General features: G+C 35.2%; 1 protein-coding gene across 1 annotated transcript; it reads right to left on the minus strand.

Moving 5' to 3' along the window:
* Positions 1–283: 283 nt before the first annotated feature.
* LOC125656082 (uncharacterized) lies at positions 284–15,287 on the minus strand. Its single transcript, XM_048886667.2, has 9 exons — positions 15,014–15,287; positions 13,288–13,340; positions 12,349–12,398; positions 10,999–11,091; positions 8,731–8,898; positions 7,767–7,888; positions 6,999–7,200; positions 4,067–4,203; positions 284–721 (listed from the first exon to the last, which is right to left on the minus strand). Exons 1-8 carry the CDS (start codon positions 15,074–15,076, stop codon positions 4,073–4,075), a joined length of 882 nt encoding a protein of 293 aa, XP_048742624.1. The 5' UTR covers positions 15,077–15,287; the 3' UTR covers positions 284–721; positions 4,067–4,072.
* Between the last annotated feature and the right edge of the window lie 212 nt (positions 15,288–15,499).

The raw sequence follows: 15,499 nt of genomic DNA on the forward strand, positions 1-15,499 counted from the left end.
CACATTATTTTCTTAGTTTTGCACTTGTATTTGAAATTCAAGTCATCAAAACTTAGATCAATATGAGGTTTGACAGATCTATGTAAACGTAGATGTAATTAATGACAGCAGCTAAGGGAGATAAGCCGAGGAGTTCTAATTTGTGATAATCTTGTTTCCTTCGCATAAAATATATTTGATGTTTTCGTCATGTTTTATACATATAAACCGAAATCACTTTCACACAAATTATAATTCCCTATCATGACCTGCAAGTTGCCAACAGTAATAAATACAGAAAATAAACAATCTAATATTCATATTCTATGCATCATTGCTGTACATGACATAAACACCAGTATTTAGTATTTACAATATATCTTTTAAATGTTTCTGTACATATGTTAAATGAAATTAATAAATTCCAGGGTACTAGTGCATGTACTGAAATTGTTTTCTTATCATCAGATAAAATTATCAATCCGCATGCTGAGCTGTTCGAAGAATGCTGTTTTACACTATGTACTTTGTCTTGTACATTGATTTGGCGATAAAGTCACAGTGTACTAAATATCACAGACAATTAACGGTCCTGTGTACGTCACATTCAAACTAATTTCCCATCATCCTCTCCTCTATACTCAATTTCAGTTGCTACTGATTTCCTCTGTTCATTACATTTCCGGTAGCTACATCCCGTGGTGGATTGTGGGACGAGGAGTGCGATTTCGGACCAGAAACTCTGGAAAAATAACAACATTTTGTACTCACTAAATACTACATACGGCTCTTAATAACGTACACAATACAAAAAACTATGGAGAAAACAAAATACTGAATATGACATAATATTATGAAAGGTGATGTATGTATGTGACATTTGCTTATATTTTGTTTCGTGATAGTATTTGAATTTTATTGAGTAATAAGTCATATATGCCAATATTTGTTTCATGATCATATTTGAGTGATATGTACAGGTCCGTGTTTGCCCAACTATCTATTTTGTAATTATTATAGGAGCTATGAGATTGATCACTGTTCGTTATCTTCACCTTGCTAATATTTATTTCATGATACCGTATTGCGGTTTTTTCCGCGGATCTAAAATTTGGCGATTTGATTGCTCAAAGGTATGCTAATAATTTTAGAGGAATAAATTTTGGCGGACAAGGAAGAGTTTTCTCTTTTGCAAATATTGAAGTCACATTTGGGTGCATACTTGGCGAGTGAAATTTTAGCGGAAAGCTATCTAATAGCGTAAATAAAAAAAAATTATCACCCCGAGAAAAAACTCGCTATATGGTAATTCTTGGTATTGTTTGTTTCATGATAATATAAGAGCTTTGATGAGAATTTATGTGATATTTGCTAATGTCTGTTACACGATTATATTGAGTTTTACCCAATATGATCTGATACGAGTATTTGCTAATATTTGAGTCGTGAAAATATTTCCATTTTATTAATTGATTGATTGTATATTGTTTAACATCCCTTTGGAGAATCATCACCTGTGATATTTGCTAATATTTGTATTGTGATAACATATATCAGTTGACTGAGTATTAAATGTATATGATATTTTACGTTTCATGATAATATTTGAGTTTATAGTCAATGTAGTCAATGTTATTGAGTCCTGTGGGGATCCGGGTTAGAATAGGTCCTCAGTACCCCCTTGCTTGTCGTAAGAGGCGACTAAATGGGGCGGTCTATCGGATGAAACCGTAAAAACCGAGGTCCACAGCAGGTGTAGCACGATAAAGATCCCTCCCTGCTCAATAGCCATAAGCGCCGAGCATAGGCCTAAAATTTGCAGCCCTTCACCGGCAGTGGTGACGTCTCCATATGAGTGAAATATTCTCGAGGGAGACGTAAAACAATATACAATGAATGAATGAATCAATCAATCAATGTTATTGAAGGAATGAAATATAATATCTAGGAATAGATTCAGTCCCAGTACTACTCGTTGGAGTTTAGCGGTATTGGTGTAGGATTAGATTTAATGATACTGATGCAGAATTAGAATTAGTGGTATTAATGCAGGATTAGATTTAGTGGTACTGATGTAGGATTAGATTTAGTGGTACTGATGTAGGATTAGAGTTAGTTGTACTGATGTAGGATTAGATTTAGTGGTATTAATGCAGGATTAGATTTAGTGGTTCTGATGCAGGATTAGATTTAGAGGTACTGATGTAGGATTAGAGTTAGTGGTACTGATTCAGGATTAGAGTTAGTTGTACTGATGTAGGATTAGATTTAGAGGTACTGATGTAGGATTAGATTTAGTGGTACTGATGCAGGATTAGATTTAGTGGTACTGATGCAGGATTAGAGTTAGTGGTACTGATGTAGGATTAGATTTAGTGGTACTGATGCAGAATTAGAATTAGTGGTATTAATGCAGGATTAGATTTAGTGGTTCTGATGCAGGATTAGATTTAGTGGTACTGATGTAGGATTAGAGTTAGTTGTACTGATGCAGGATTAGAGTTAGTTGTACTGATGTAGGATTAGATTTAGTGGTACTGATGTAGGATTAGATTTATTGGTACTGATGTAGGATTAGAGTTAGTGGTACTGATGCAGGATTAGAGTTAGTTGTACTGATGTAGGATTAGATTTAGTGGTACTGATGTAGGATTAGATTTAGTGGTACTGATGCAGGATTAGAGTTAGTTGTAGTGATGTAGGATTAGATTTAGTGGTACTGATGTAGGATTAGAATTAGTGGTATTAATGCAGGATTAGATTTATTGGTACTGATGTAGGATTAGATTTAGTGGTACTGATGCAGGATTAGAGTTAGTTGTACTGATGTAAGATTAGATTTAGTGGTACTGATGTAGGATTAGAATTAGTGGTATTAATGCAGGATTAGATTTATTGGTATTGATGTAGGATTAGAATTAGTGGTATTAATGCAGGATTAGATTTATTGGTACTGATGTAGGATTAGATTTAGTGGTTCTGATACAGGATTAGAATTAGTTGTACTGATGTAGGATTAGATTTAGTGGTACTGGTGTAGGATTAGATTTAGTGGTTCTGATGCAGGATTAGAATTAGTTGTACTGATGTAGGATTAGATTTAGTGGTACTGATGTAGGATTAGAATTAGTTGTACTGATGTAGGATTAGATTTAGTGGTTCTGATGCAGGATTAGAGTTAGTTGTACTGATGTAAGATTAGATTTAGTGGTTCTGATGCAGGATTAGATTTAGTGGTACTGATGTAGGATTAGATTTAGTGGTACTGGTGTAGGATTAGATTTAGTGGTTCTAATGGTGGGTTAAATCTAGTGGTTCTAATGATGGATTAGATTTAGTGGTACTGATGCAGGGTAAGGTTTAGTTGTACTGGTGTAGGATTAGATTTAGTGGTTCTAATGGTGGGTTAAATTTAGTGGTTCTAATGATAGATTAGATTTAGTTGTACTGATGCAGGGTAAGGTTTAGTTGTACTGATGAAGGATTAAAACATAGTACCCTACTAATCGCTGGGCTCTGCATAGTCGACATCGACCTGGTGACAATCGTTGTAGATGTCAATTTCAATCATTGTATTCCTCAAGAGTCCGTGTTTGGCCAACTCTCTATTTCATATTCCTTATAGGAGTTATAAGATTGATCATTGTTCATTATCTTCACCTTTCACTAGGATGATCCATATGCACAATCCTACAGGTACATGTACTTATATCATATGTTGCGTTATGTGTGATATGTTTGTCATGACGACTCAGTCGGTGCAACGCCTGCCTCCTGATCGGAAGGTCTTGGGATTGTACACCCTCCACGCCAGATTCGAGACATTCAAAGGGCAGCGACTATTCCCTCGAAAAACAATCGATATTCGGAACATGTTTTAGGTACATGTATTATTTCTTTGATATGAATTCAGTGAAACGGCTGGAAGTTAGAATCTCAATTACTAAAGAAGAGTGTGATTATCTGAACGTTTAATACTAGCTACCACGTGTAGCACACTGATATGTTAATGCAGTAGTGTTAGATATGGTTTTCTACTAATCTAGCTTGTGAACTACTGCATATCATCTAACTCGATAAAACTTACCAATACTCAGTACCAAAGAAACAAAAGGACAATCAGCGCAGTTGAAGATTGACTGAAGAGACAGAAATGGCTGGTAAAACTGTGAGCTGCAGATTTTTCTTGAAGTTTACGGAGAAGACACTTTTCCGAATCGTCAACTGTGGAGAAAGGGGTTGAAAATAGTAAATTGGTTGAGACTTTTCAACTGATATCATGCACACTCTGTACCGCGAAATGTTTGGCAACCATCTTTATATTCCCGAGGAGATGAATGCTTACACATTATATCTAAGCATCATGTTTGTACCTGATCCCATAGTCTTATACAATAATTTCACAAACATTCAGATATGTTTTTGAATCAACGTGACTTTAAAAGAGTTGCTTGTAGTATTTTAACAATATATTGCTTTGTGTAAATAATTCTAGGGGGATTTGGTTTCGGTCACGGATTGCATTTAAGTTTAGTCTCCCAAAGATCAAATCTGACATGAAGAACCTAAGCAAACTCCCTGAATGTCAAGGAGAAACTTTCCTTGTTTTTCATACTCACTTTTGGATTTGAATTACGACTTGCGTCTTCGGTACTGTTTAACTAATTTTATTTTGTAGGTACAAAGTTTTTATATCGTGAATGATGTCACACTTCTATAGAGGTACAGTGTATTTACATCGTGAATGATGTCATACCTCTATAAAGGTAGGTGTTTACATATTGATGTCATACCTCTATAAAGGTACATGTTTCATAATGATGTCATACCTCTATAAAGGTACGTGTTTACATAATGATGTCATACCTCTATAAAGGTACATGTTTCATAATGATGTCATACCTCTATAAAGGTATGTGTTTACATAATGATGTCATACCTCTATAAAGGTACGTGTTTACATAATGATGAGATACCTCTATAAAGGTACGTGTTTACATAATGATGTCTTTCCTCAATAAAGGTACGTGTTTACATAATGATGAGATACCTCTATAAAGGTACGTGTTTACATAATGATGTCATACCTCTATAAAGGTACGTGTTTACATAATGATGAGATACCTCTATAAAGGTACGTGTTTACATAATGATGTCTTTCCTCAATAAAGGTATGTGTTTACATAATGATGAGATACCTCTATAAAGGTACGTGTTTACATAATGATGAGATACCTCTATAAAGGCATGTGTTTACATAATGATATCATACCTCTATAAAGGTATGTGTTTACATAATGATGCCATACCTCTATAAAGGTACGCGTTTACATAATGATGCCATACCTCTATAAAGGTATGTGTTTACATAATGATGATATACCTCTATAAAGGTATGTGTTTTCATAATGATGTCATACCTGTATAAAGGTATGTGTTTACATAATGATGATATACCTCTATAAAGGTACGTGTTTACATACTGATGAGATACCTCTATAAAGATATGTGTTTACATAATGATGTCATACCTCTATAAAGGTATGTGTTTACATAATAATGTCATACCTCTATAAAGGTATGTGTTTACATAATGATGTCATACCTCTGTAAAGGTATGTGTTTACATAATGATGAAATACCTCTATAAAGGTACGTGTTTACATAATGATGAGATACCTCTATAAAGGTATGTGTTTACATATTGATGTCATACCTCTATAAAGGTAGGTGTTTACATAATGATGTCATACCTCTATAAAGGTACGTGTTTACATAATGATGTCATACCTCTATAAAGGTACGTGTTTACATAATGATGAGATACCTGTATAAAGGTAGGTGTTTACATAATGATGTCATACCTCTATAAAGGTACGTGTTTACATAATGATGAAATACTTCTATAAAGGTACGTGTTTACATAATGTCATACCTCTATAAAGGTACGTGTTTAAATAATGATGTCATACCTTTATAAAGGTACGTGTTTACATAATGATGAGATACCTGTATAAAGGTACGTGTTTACATAATGATGTCATACCTCTGTAAAGGTATGTGTTTACATAATGATGAAATACCTCTATAAAGGTACGTGTTTACATAATGTCATACCTCTATAAAGGTACGTGTTTACATAATGATGTCATACCTTTATAAAGGTACGTGTTTACATAATGATGAGATACCTGTAGAAAGGTATGTGTTTACATATTGATGTCATACCTCTATAAAGGTAGGTGTTTACATAATGATGTCATACCTCTATAAAGGTATGTGTTTAGATAATGATGAGATACCTGTGTAAAGGTACGTGTTTACATAATGATGTCATACCTCTATAAAGGTACGTGTTTACATAATGATGAGATACCTGTATAAAGGTATGTGTTTACATATTGATGTCATACCTCTATAAAGGTAGGTGTTTACATAATGATGTCATACCTCTATAAAGGTATGTGTTTACATAATGATGTCATTCCTCTGTAAAGGTATGTGTTTACATAATGATGTCATACCTCTATAAAGGTATGTGTTTGCATAATGATGAGATACCTCTATAAAGGTACGTGTTTACATAATGATGTCATACCTCTATAAAGGTACGTGTTTACATAATGATGTTATACCTCTATAAAGGTACGTGTTTACATAATGATGATGTACCTCTATAAAGGTACATGTTTACATAATGATGTCATACCTCTATAAAGGTATGTGTTTACATAATGATGAGATACCTCTATAAAGGTATGTGTTTACATAATGATGTCATACCTCTATAAAGGTATGTGTTTACATAATGATGAGATACCTCTATAAAGGTACATGTTTACATAATGATGTCATACCTCTATAAAGGTACGTGTTTACATAATGATGAGATACCTCTATAAAGGTACATGTTTACATAATGATGTCATACCTCTATAAAGGTACACTGTGTTTAAATCATGAATGATGAGATACCTTTTTAAATATACAAAATGTTAGCACTATGAATGGTAACTCACCTCCGTATTTCTGACTGATCTGGTCACAGGCGTCATTGTATTTGCCCGAAAGGTGATATTTTTGGAAGGCGGGGTTCCACCACAAAGGGAGATCACTCTCTTTTTTCACCATCATGCCTACCCCATTAATATCACATTTATACCGTTCAGAAAGAACCTCCAAATCGTCAAAGCGAGTCCGTGAGGAAAAGAATGCGTCAGCCTGAAACCAATACAGTTTTATCTTGTTTGAATGAAAGATGAAGATACCTAACAGGTGAAGAAGGAATACGAAATAGAGAGTTGAGCAAACACGAGGTATGTATGGTCAGGTGCCTAGTATGTTTCTACCATTGAACCCACCCTCTAGTCTCCCCCTGAGTTTACAGTGCAACCCACTTATAGAGTGAACTCTTCTAGATGATACACATATAATTTTGCCATACCTTCCTATCTAAACGTGAAACCAGGGGTATTGGTAAGAACTAAAATGGATCTACACCATATGGGGATGCTTGTATATTGCATTTACTAGTTTTAATATTCTCAATATTGAGATAAATATTTCTAAGGAATTATTCCATGTATTCCTATAAAACTTTGAACCCCTGTAGTGAACTCTCTCTCTCTCTCTGGTATCATGGTGTCGATAAACTTCAATTCACACTAAATGGTGGATGTAAAATAAGTAAACAATAAATAAGGATGTTTCCACACCAATTTAAACAACGAATCGTTAAAAGAACTAAGGAAAATTCATTTTTTTCCAGCTACTGTTTAAATACTTACCGACCGGTTCGTCAGGAGTTGCTTAGCCTCTGCTATTCCGGAAGCCACCAGAGTATTTTTCGGTCTACCGAGCCCCATCCTTACTGTGCATTGCTCATTTGTGAAATCGCCGCTCAAGTGGACTACGTGTAAGTTGATAAAATCAATGTTAAAGACACAATAAAGCAATAAAAGCAAACATGATATCTAAATAAATAGTCATGCCTTAAGAAATTTACACTGAAGTGGGACCTTGTACTTCTACAAAATCTCCAAAAAACCAAGAGTTGTTGATTTCATTGTGAACTGCCTTTTTGATATGTACTACCAGGCGACGATCAGGGTAGGGTTGGGGTGGGGGTGGATGCAGTTGTCGTTACATGTAGCGCACCTATTCTAAACATTGCAGAAATTACTATTCTCTATATTGAAACACAAGTTATTCAAATGAAAGCTCGTAAAACTAGAGTTATTGTGTAATTAGACTCCGTAAAGAGCTTTTACCCTGTGGTGTATCGGTAGGTCGTGCGATCATGAGTAAAGTCAGTCAAACTTGCTTATTCGTTGTGTCCCCTTTTGGAGGTTGAAAAGGGGTGTAACTTAATCTTCGCCATATAAGCATTTCTCTCAGGGACTCAGTATAAAAAGAAATGGGTGGGTCGGGCTTATTTCGATTTGTATCAGCATATTTATAAGATAATTATGATTTCTATTTTTTCATTAGCTTAAAGACACTATATTTGATAAAACAACTGTCATGTCACTTCTTGTCAAAATAAATGCTTGGGAAGTTTATTGCTTTTAGATTTAAAGAAAAAACAACCCACAGGTATGTATATCAAGGTCAGAAATCGGAACTCTTACACCCGTCAGCGATCTACAGACTGAGTCGGTCAAACAGGGAAAAAAACCCGGTAATTTAAAAGATGGTACATAGGCTAGGTTGGAGTGTTACATTAGCTACCAAATTAGGTACCATGCTTACCCATAACTGCATTCTGTAAATTCTTTGGACGGAATTTTTTGGGATTTCCTTTCAGAACCGTGAAGGTAGAGGTGGTGGTGCGTATCGGATCAGTGAACTGTAGCGCATTGGTACGGTCCACCGAACTCACATATCCGGTGCAGGCGTCGAACCATCGCTCCATCAGACCTGAAATACGGATGTCAACATTCACAAATCAGTGAGCTATAACGATGAAACACTCCAACACTTCTGATAAGAAGCCATTTTCTTTAATCGTCAGTAGTCCCTCAGCTTTCCATATACTAGTATCCTTCCTGGTTTCAGTAAAGTCTATTTTAAAACTATTTTCATCGGATAGTATACCCTTGTCTACAAAGTTGAAACATTAGATGATCTTTTACCTGTTATATTGATGGGTATTGCGATTTATGAAATTCGTATTCATTACATTTAAAAGCATTGAAATATCATACGATTATCACTAACAACACCTAAGTAATTATAGATACATGTACATGTATGTGACAATTAAGGAAGTCTGTGACTCATTGATATATATAAACAAACAGTATCATACCGTGGTCCGTGCATTCGTCGTACGTCATACGTGTACAGTGGTACATTATATAACCATATGATAAATTAGATGTCGAGCGTACGAAATATTAGGTCGAGCAAGTGAGATAATATCCCTAGCTCACAAAAATAATAAGTCGAGAAAATTATGTCGACCGGAGCACACGGCATCATTATGTTGCTCGCTCGAGATAATACATCGATCGTTAGGTATAAATTTTGCGAGTAGTAAAAAGATTTCTGTGTCCTAGATGTGTACAATTTTGTTCTCCGCAGGTTGGCAGAATATAAGTTTGCAGTAGATAATAAACTTTTAATTCTCTTAACGGTAAATTAAAAATTCCGAATTGTTACAAACGGGATTACTTCTCCATTATCATTTTTCCATATTTATGTAGCAATATACGAGTATCATCTGCATATCATATGGGGTATATGTCTCTCAACTGATTCGATACGTGCGAACATGTTCTGCGTATGATAATTTTCTAAAAATCAAGACAGACTACTAACAAATAAGTTGATGTTACAAAGGTTTTAACAGTCTCGTTTGAAGACAGCATTTTGCAAATTCCATTCTCTTTATGATAAATTAATTTGCAAATACAACCTGTCATTAGGTTGAATGCTGTCTGACGTGTTTCATACTAATATGTTCTTTACACACTGATTTTGACTACGGTTTACTCCATCTGAGTGATTAAGATATAGGGCTTACAGCAGGCGTGACCGGTCAATAGGGAATAATTACTCCTCCTAGGCACCTGATTCCGCCTCTGGTATGTCCTGGGGTCCGTGTTTGCCCTTCTCTTAATTTTGTATTCTTTATAAGATTTATGGGGTTGATCACTGTTCGTTGTATTCACTTATTCTATACATTCTGTTTTCACTGTATCATACATGTATATCTGCTTTCACTTTCTGTACATTCTGTATTCTATATTTTACTTTCACTTTCTATACAATTCTGTTTTCACCCATTCTCTCACCAGACGGCACGTTACGCATGCTTTTCTTGCACTCACTAGAGTGCACAATACGCAAGCTTCATTTACACAGCCTGGAAAATAGTTCCTGCATGTGAAATATATCCAATGTGGCGAGATTGCCTGAGAAAACAAAATAAATTATTAACTGTAGATAATGTATAATAGATGTAAAGTAAACAAAAGGAAGCCGAAACATTAAGATTTCGGTGAAACATTTCCGAGGATATTACGTGCAACTTACATGTATGTGATTGAATTTTGATTAATAAATACATCAATGACCAATGGAGTAGTGTTTGAGTTCGTCCTATTCTTCTGTTATTCCCCAGGTAACCTTTTCCTTACCTTGTAAATTACAATGTGAAGCGTTCAATAGTTGTTCCTTTGCACTTTCGGAGCACATGTTCCTTTTAAGGAAGTTTGTGTGTATTCATTCACGATGCGGTCTGAAGTTTAAGGATTCACGTGATTTAATTTAAACATCTACAGTTTCTATATATTGAATATCTTACTTACATCGAAAAATAAATTCAAAATTGTTTAAGTCTTTATCAAAAGTTGTACAAGAATCTTGGATAAGGATGTTGACAGATGTGTGGGTGAGACACGTGTAACGTGCCTTGGTGTAAGAGAATGGCTCTCAACATGTACATTCTGCTTTCATTTTCTGTACATTCAATTTTTGCTTCCTATACATTTCTACATACTCAGATGTCACTACCTTCTCCTGGGTAAAATCTACCGTCAATTGACTCTACACAGGCCTCTGTTGGCGCCACGGTCATAGCACACTTTTGGTTCGCAATGTCGCACACTGAAGAAAAAATAACATGCATTTGTCAACTGCAAATTTCATGGGATAGCTATTAGTTTTATTGGATAGTTCTGTGTCATTATTACATGTGCTGGTCGTGGTGACGTGCGGTATAAAAGGCTAATTTCATTGGATAGTTCTGTGTTATTATTACATGTACTGGTCGTGGTGACGTACGCTATAAAAGGCTAATTTCATTGGATAGTTCTGTGTTATTATTACATGTACTGGTCGTTGTGACGTACGCTATAAAAGGCTAATTTCATTGGATAGTTTTGTGTTATTATTACATGTACTGGTCGTGGTGACGTACGATATAAAAGGCTAATTTCATTGGATAGTTCTGTGTTATTATCACATGTACTGGTCGTGGTGACGTACGCTATAACTCATAATGACAGTTAGAGTAAACCTTTACAATGTGGTATTTAAAGGGCTTAGGTTTCAGAACTTTCACTCCACAATAACGTAAAACTGCTGAAAGCTGTCATTCATAATGCAAAAAGTCTGACGCGTTAACATTAACCTTGAACTTAGAGTAGATATAACGGTGTAGGTCATTCGAACTCGTCTCTTGCATAATAATGATGATATTATCTTTAGCAACACATGATATTCAGAATTCCTTAATTCAACACCCATAAATTCTACGAAATGTAACATGAAATTAATTGCCATATTACGCTAATTTTCTACAGTTGCCCAATGTTTGCGGGAATTTGCGGATAGGAAAAGTCGGAAAAATGACAATTACCACATTCTCTCTCTCTCTCTCTCTCTCTCTCTCTCTCTCTCTCTCTCTCTCTCTCTGTGTATACATTAGTGTAAACCAACCACAGAAATTGGAAACGCAGAATACAATTTTCTACATTTACGGATTTAAAACGAAATGATTCCACTATGTAACTGGAGTGTGCTTAAACTGAATGTGTCTCTCTGGCTTTACATGAGCGTTAATTGTTGATCGGTGTACGGAGGACTCAAGAGAATTTGTTCTACCTTGAGTTAATTCAATGGGATTTTGATATCTCTATATCTAAATTGGTAATTGTCATAACTTACACTCTAAGAGATTCAATAAAAGTATTCATGCTTGCGAAAACAGGGGGGCAAGATAAGATACATGTACATGTATGTACCTTCTTCTGTTTAATTGTATTGAATTAAGATTGAGACCCGTGCATTTCAATTTATCACCATTCTTCCCTGATTGCACGGTATTAGGATCCGCGCCTTTCAATATATCACCATCCTTACCTGCTTGTACCAGATCGAGGTCCGCGCCTTTTAATATCCCGTCATCGTCACTTGGAAAGGAAATAAAAACTATGAATGCTTTTATTCATTACAAACTAATTAACAGACAAACTAATTAACAGCGACATTGAAGCTAAATAAATTCTGCATGTCAAATATAACTGTCACAAGTATTTATCTCATTCACATGCAATTCACAACCGTCACATTTAATACCTGCTTTTAACACTACTTTCAAATGAACCCTAGAAAAACATCAGAACACCAATCCAGGCGAATCAGTGGGGGATCAAGGAAATTCCCAAAGGAGTTTAGGTGAGTGGTTTGTATCTTTCCGTGGCAAAAAGAAAAAAAAAGAGAGAGGGTATGTGGTTGAGAGGGTGAAAACAAAATAGCAATACATAACCATTTTTTGTTGAAAATATTCCACCGAAAAAAGAGGGGGAGCACAGGGGAGGGGGAGGTCAGGGGAGGAGGAGTGCAATCCCTGTACTCTCCACTCTAAGTCTCCTACTGTAATGATCATGGAAACAGAAAGTCCTTTAAAAATCATGCCGGACTGTTTTCTAGTTAAAGAAGACACATTCAGTGAGTAATAATTTGTATATGTATTTTAGCGTAATACATTGATAAATCTGTCCTTTATATTTCTATAGAGGTTCAATCTCCAGCAAAAATACGATATACAATGCAAAGCCAAACTTACATTTCTATAGTAAGACTCTGAATGAAATGCATAGAATGTGTCACTTTTTGAAGATAAATCGTTCATTGTTTGACTCTCACCTGGATCATTTATAAGTGGAGGACATGTGCAGACTAATTTTGATAAGAATATGCTTAGCATGAAGACATGCATAATAAAATATTAATGCAGAAAGAATGCTACGTTTTTTCTCCTATCCGAATTTGTTTGTATAACGATTTACCAGGACTTACATAAAATTCCAAGGACGTCGGTCGCCATTGACTGCAAAGACCCATGTCTTCATCTGCAAAGTTCAGTTCAAGGAATGTCACACAACATTAAATCACCAGAAAAGGGTAAAATAAGTGCGAAACTGAATATGAACGCTGAACAGCACATGGTAGATCAAATATAAGTATTCAACAGAAAGTAAGAAACGAAATTTAGTTATTAGAATTAGTGGGGAAGTAGATACGAAGTGTAAAAGTATTGACCAGTAAGTGGAAAATCGAACAGGAAGTGGAAAATCGAACAGGAAGTGGAAAATCGAACAGGAAGTGGAGAATTGAATTAAAGTATTGAACAGGGAGTGGAGAATTGAGTTAAAATATTGAACAAGGAGTGGAAAACTGAATTAAAGTATTGAACAGGGAGTATAAGTACAAAAAGAATAAATGGGTAAATCAATCAAATTTAAGTATGGAATTCTGTGCGGGAAATTGGATGTATGTATTGAACATTAATAGGAAAACACTTCGCGTTCAGCACTAGTACCTGATTCATTTGTTCTGAATATACATTAGAAATATAGCATAGGAGCGTACATTTAGATCCCCAGTATAGGTTGTCCTTTGGAAAAATTCGCCTGAGTAAAAGCCCCCCCCCCCCATTTTTCCACCTGCTGGTGGTATTTTCTGAATCCGAACATCAAGCAAGTGCGGGCAGATTCTGCCATAGCATTAGTTGTTTCCTAAACATCTTTAACACAACATGTTTGTATTTCTAATGTGTATATTTTCATGTATTTTCTTTTTATTTCTCAACATGGTGCTCCTTTTTCTTCTGTTCTTTATGTACTGTATTTAAGCTTTGTATTCAAATGGCATATAGGCCGGGTGGGCCGGGTGTTTGATTTATTTTTTAACTGCCTGTAAACATAATGTCTGTGAATATACACATGTCACTAAAATGAATATATTACTTATTTACATGTATACTAATAGTTGAAAACATTCCAATTTGATACTTGTCCAACAACGACGTCACAAAGCGCTTTTTAAAACACCCCCAATGTTTTTCTAGTAAGATTTGAATTAAGTAACCTTTTTCTATCTTGATCCCGGGCTTCATGAATGAGAGGACATTTATATAAGTGGCTTTTGTTGATTTACGTGTCCACGATTACTATAATTTTTTCTGACCTTAAATTTTAGAATAGATAATTAAGCTAAAGGTCAGACACTGAGAGCAACCTATATACTCCTCTTCATAAGTAAATGTTATGGTTTTAGAAATTAGGACATGCACATACACCTAGTACATAGGATAAATGTCAGGATTAAGATGTTGTCATGATTAAAACTGTAATTTAAATTTCCTTATAATTGTCAGAAAGGCAGATTTTACCGCCTACATGTCACCAATCGCACACGTATTTCTAACAAATCTTCACCTGTTCATTTCGTTAACTCTTCATCTAAAATTAGAGATTAAAGTAATTTAGGCTTGTACATGTACTTTATTTATCGAGCTCATCGTCTGATTTTTATGACTGTTTTAAACGCAGCATGTTGACCCTGGAATTTTGATATCATAATATCGATTTCGTTTTTATTTTTTTAATTTGAATTCTATGAAATTATGCTGGTGTAAAATTGTTGAATGCATAAAAAATATGGAATACATTTTGATACGTGAAACCTATATTTCTCACAAAACATGAATTCTAAAGTTAGTGTAAAATAAACAGCTCCATACCTGAACAAGTGACGGCAGTGTGGAAGTCACGAGAAGAAATGCAGTGAGACAGGTAAGGTCCATCTCTCAAAATCAGAAAGAAAAAAACAATGGCTGTAAAACAATTCAAAGTTTTCGGAAACCTCAGCAAACGAGTAGTCGTTTCAAATCAAAGTCGTATTTCAGTCAATAAACTTTCATCTAAACGGAATACTACAGGTCTGTCTCTGACGGGAGAGCCGCGCGATGAGGTCCGGAGCGGGCGTGTGTTGCAGTGAAATTAGCGGATGTCAAACCACAGAAACGCATCACTTACCTGTGTCGTGTTTTGTAGTTTTACCTGGGGACCAATATCTGTAAGGCTTGTATAAACCGGAGACGATGTACGGAACATTATTTTGTTTACGAAGGAGTTCACAATAGGAACATTAAAACTTGTGTGAACAGAAGTTGATATGAGGAACATAAACGTTTCCTATAAGTGGAGTTGAAACATCGTCGCTAGCC

The sequence above is a fragment of the Ostrea edulis genome, chromosome 7 (assembly GCF_947568905.1).
Source record: "Ostrea edulis chromosome 7, xbOstEdul1.1, whole genome shotgun sequence".
NCBI lineage: Eukaryota > Metazoa > Mollusca > Bivalvia > Ostreida > Ostreidae > Ostrea > Ostrea edulis.

Bases quoted from the DNA above. Each gene is read 5' to 3' on its own strand.
- LOC125656082 (XM_048886667.2), bottom strand. From the start codon at position 15,076: ATGGACCTTACCTGTCTCACTGCATTTCTTCTCGTGACTTCCACACTG. The intron at 13,341-15,013 runs GTATGGAGCTGT...TGAACTTTGCAG, and splicing joins CACTGCCGTCACTTGTTCAG to ATGAAGACATGGGTCTTTGC. The intron at 4,204-6,998 runs GTGAGTTACCAT...CTTTCTCCACAG, and splicing joins GATCAGTCAGAAATACGGAG to TTGACGATTCGGAAAAGTGT.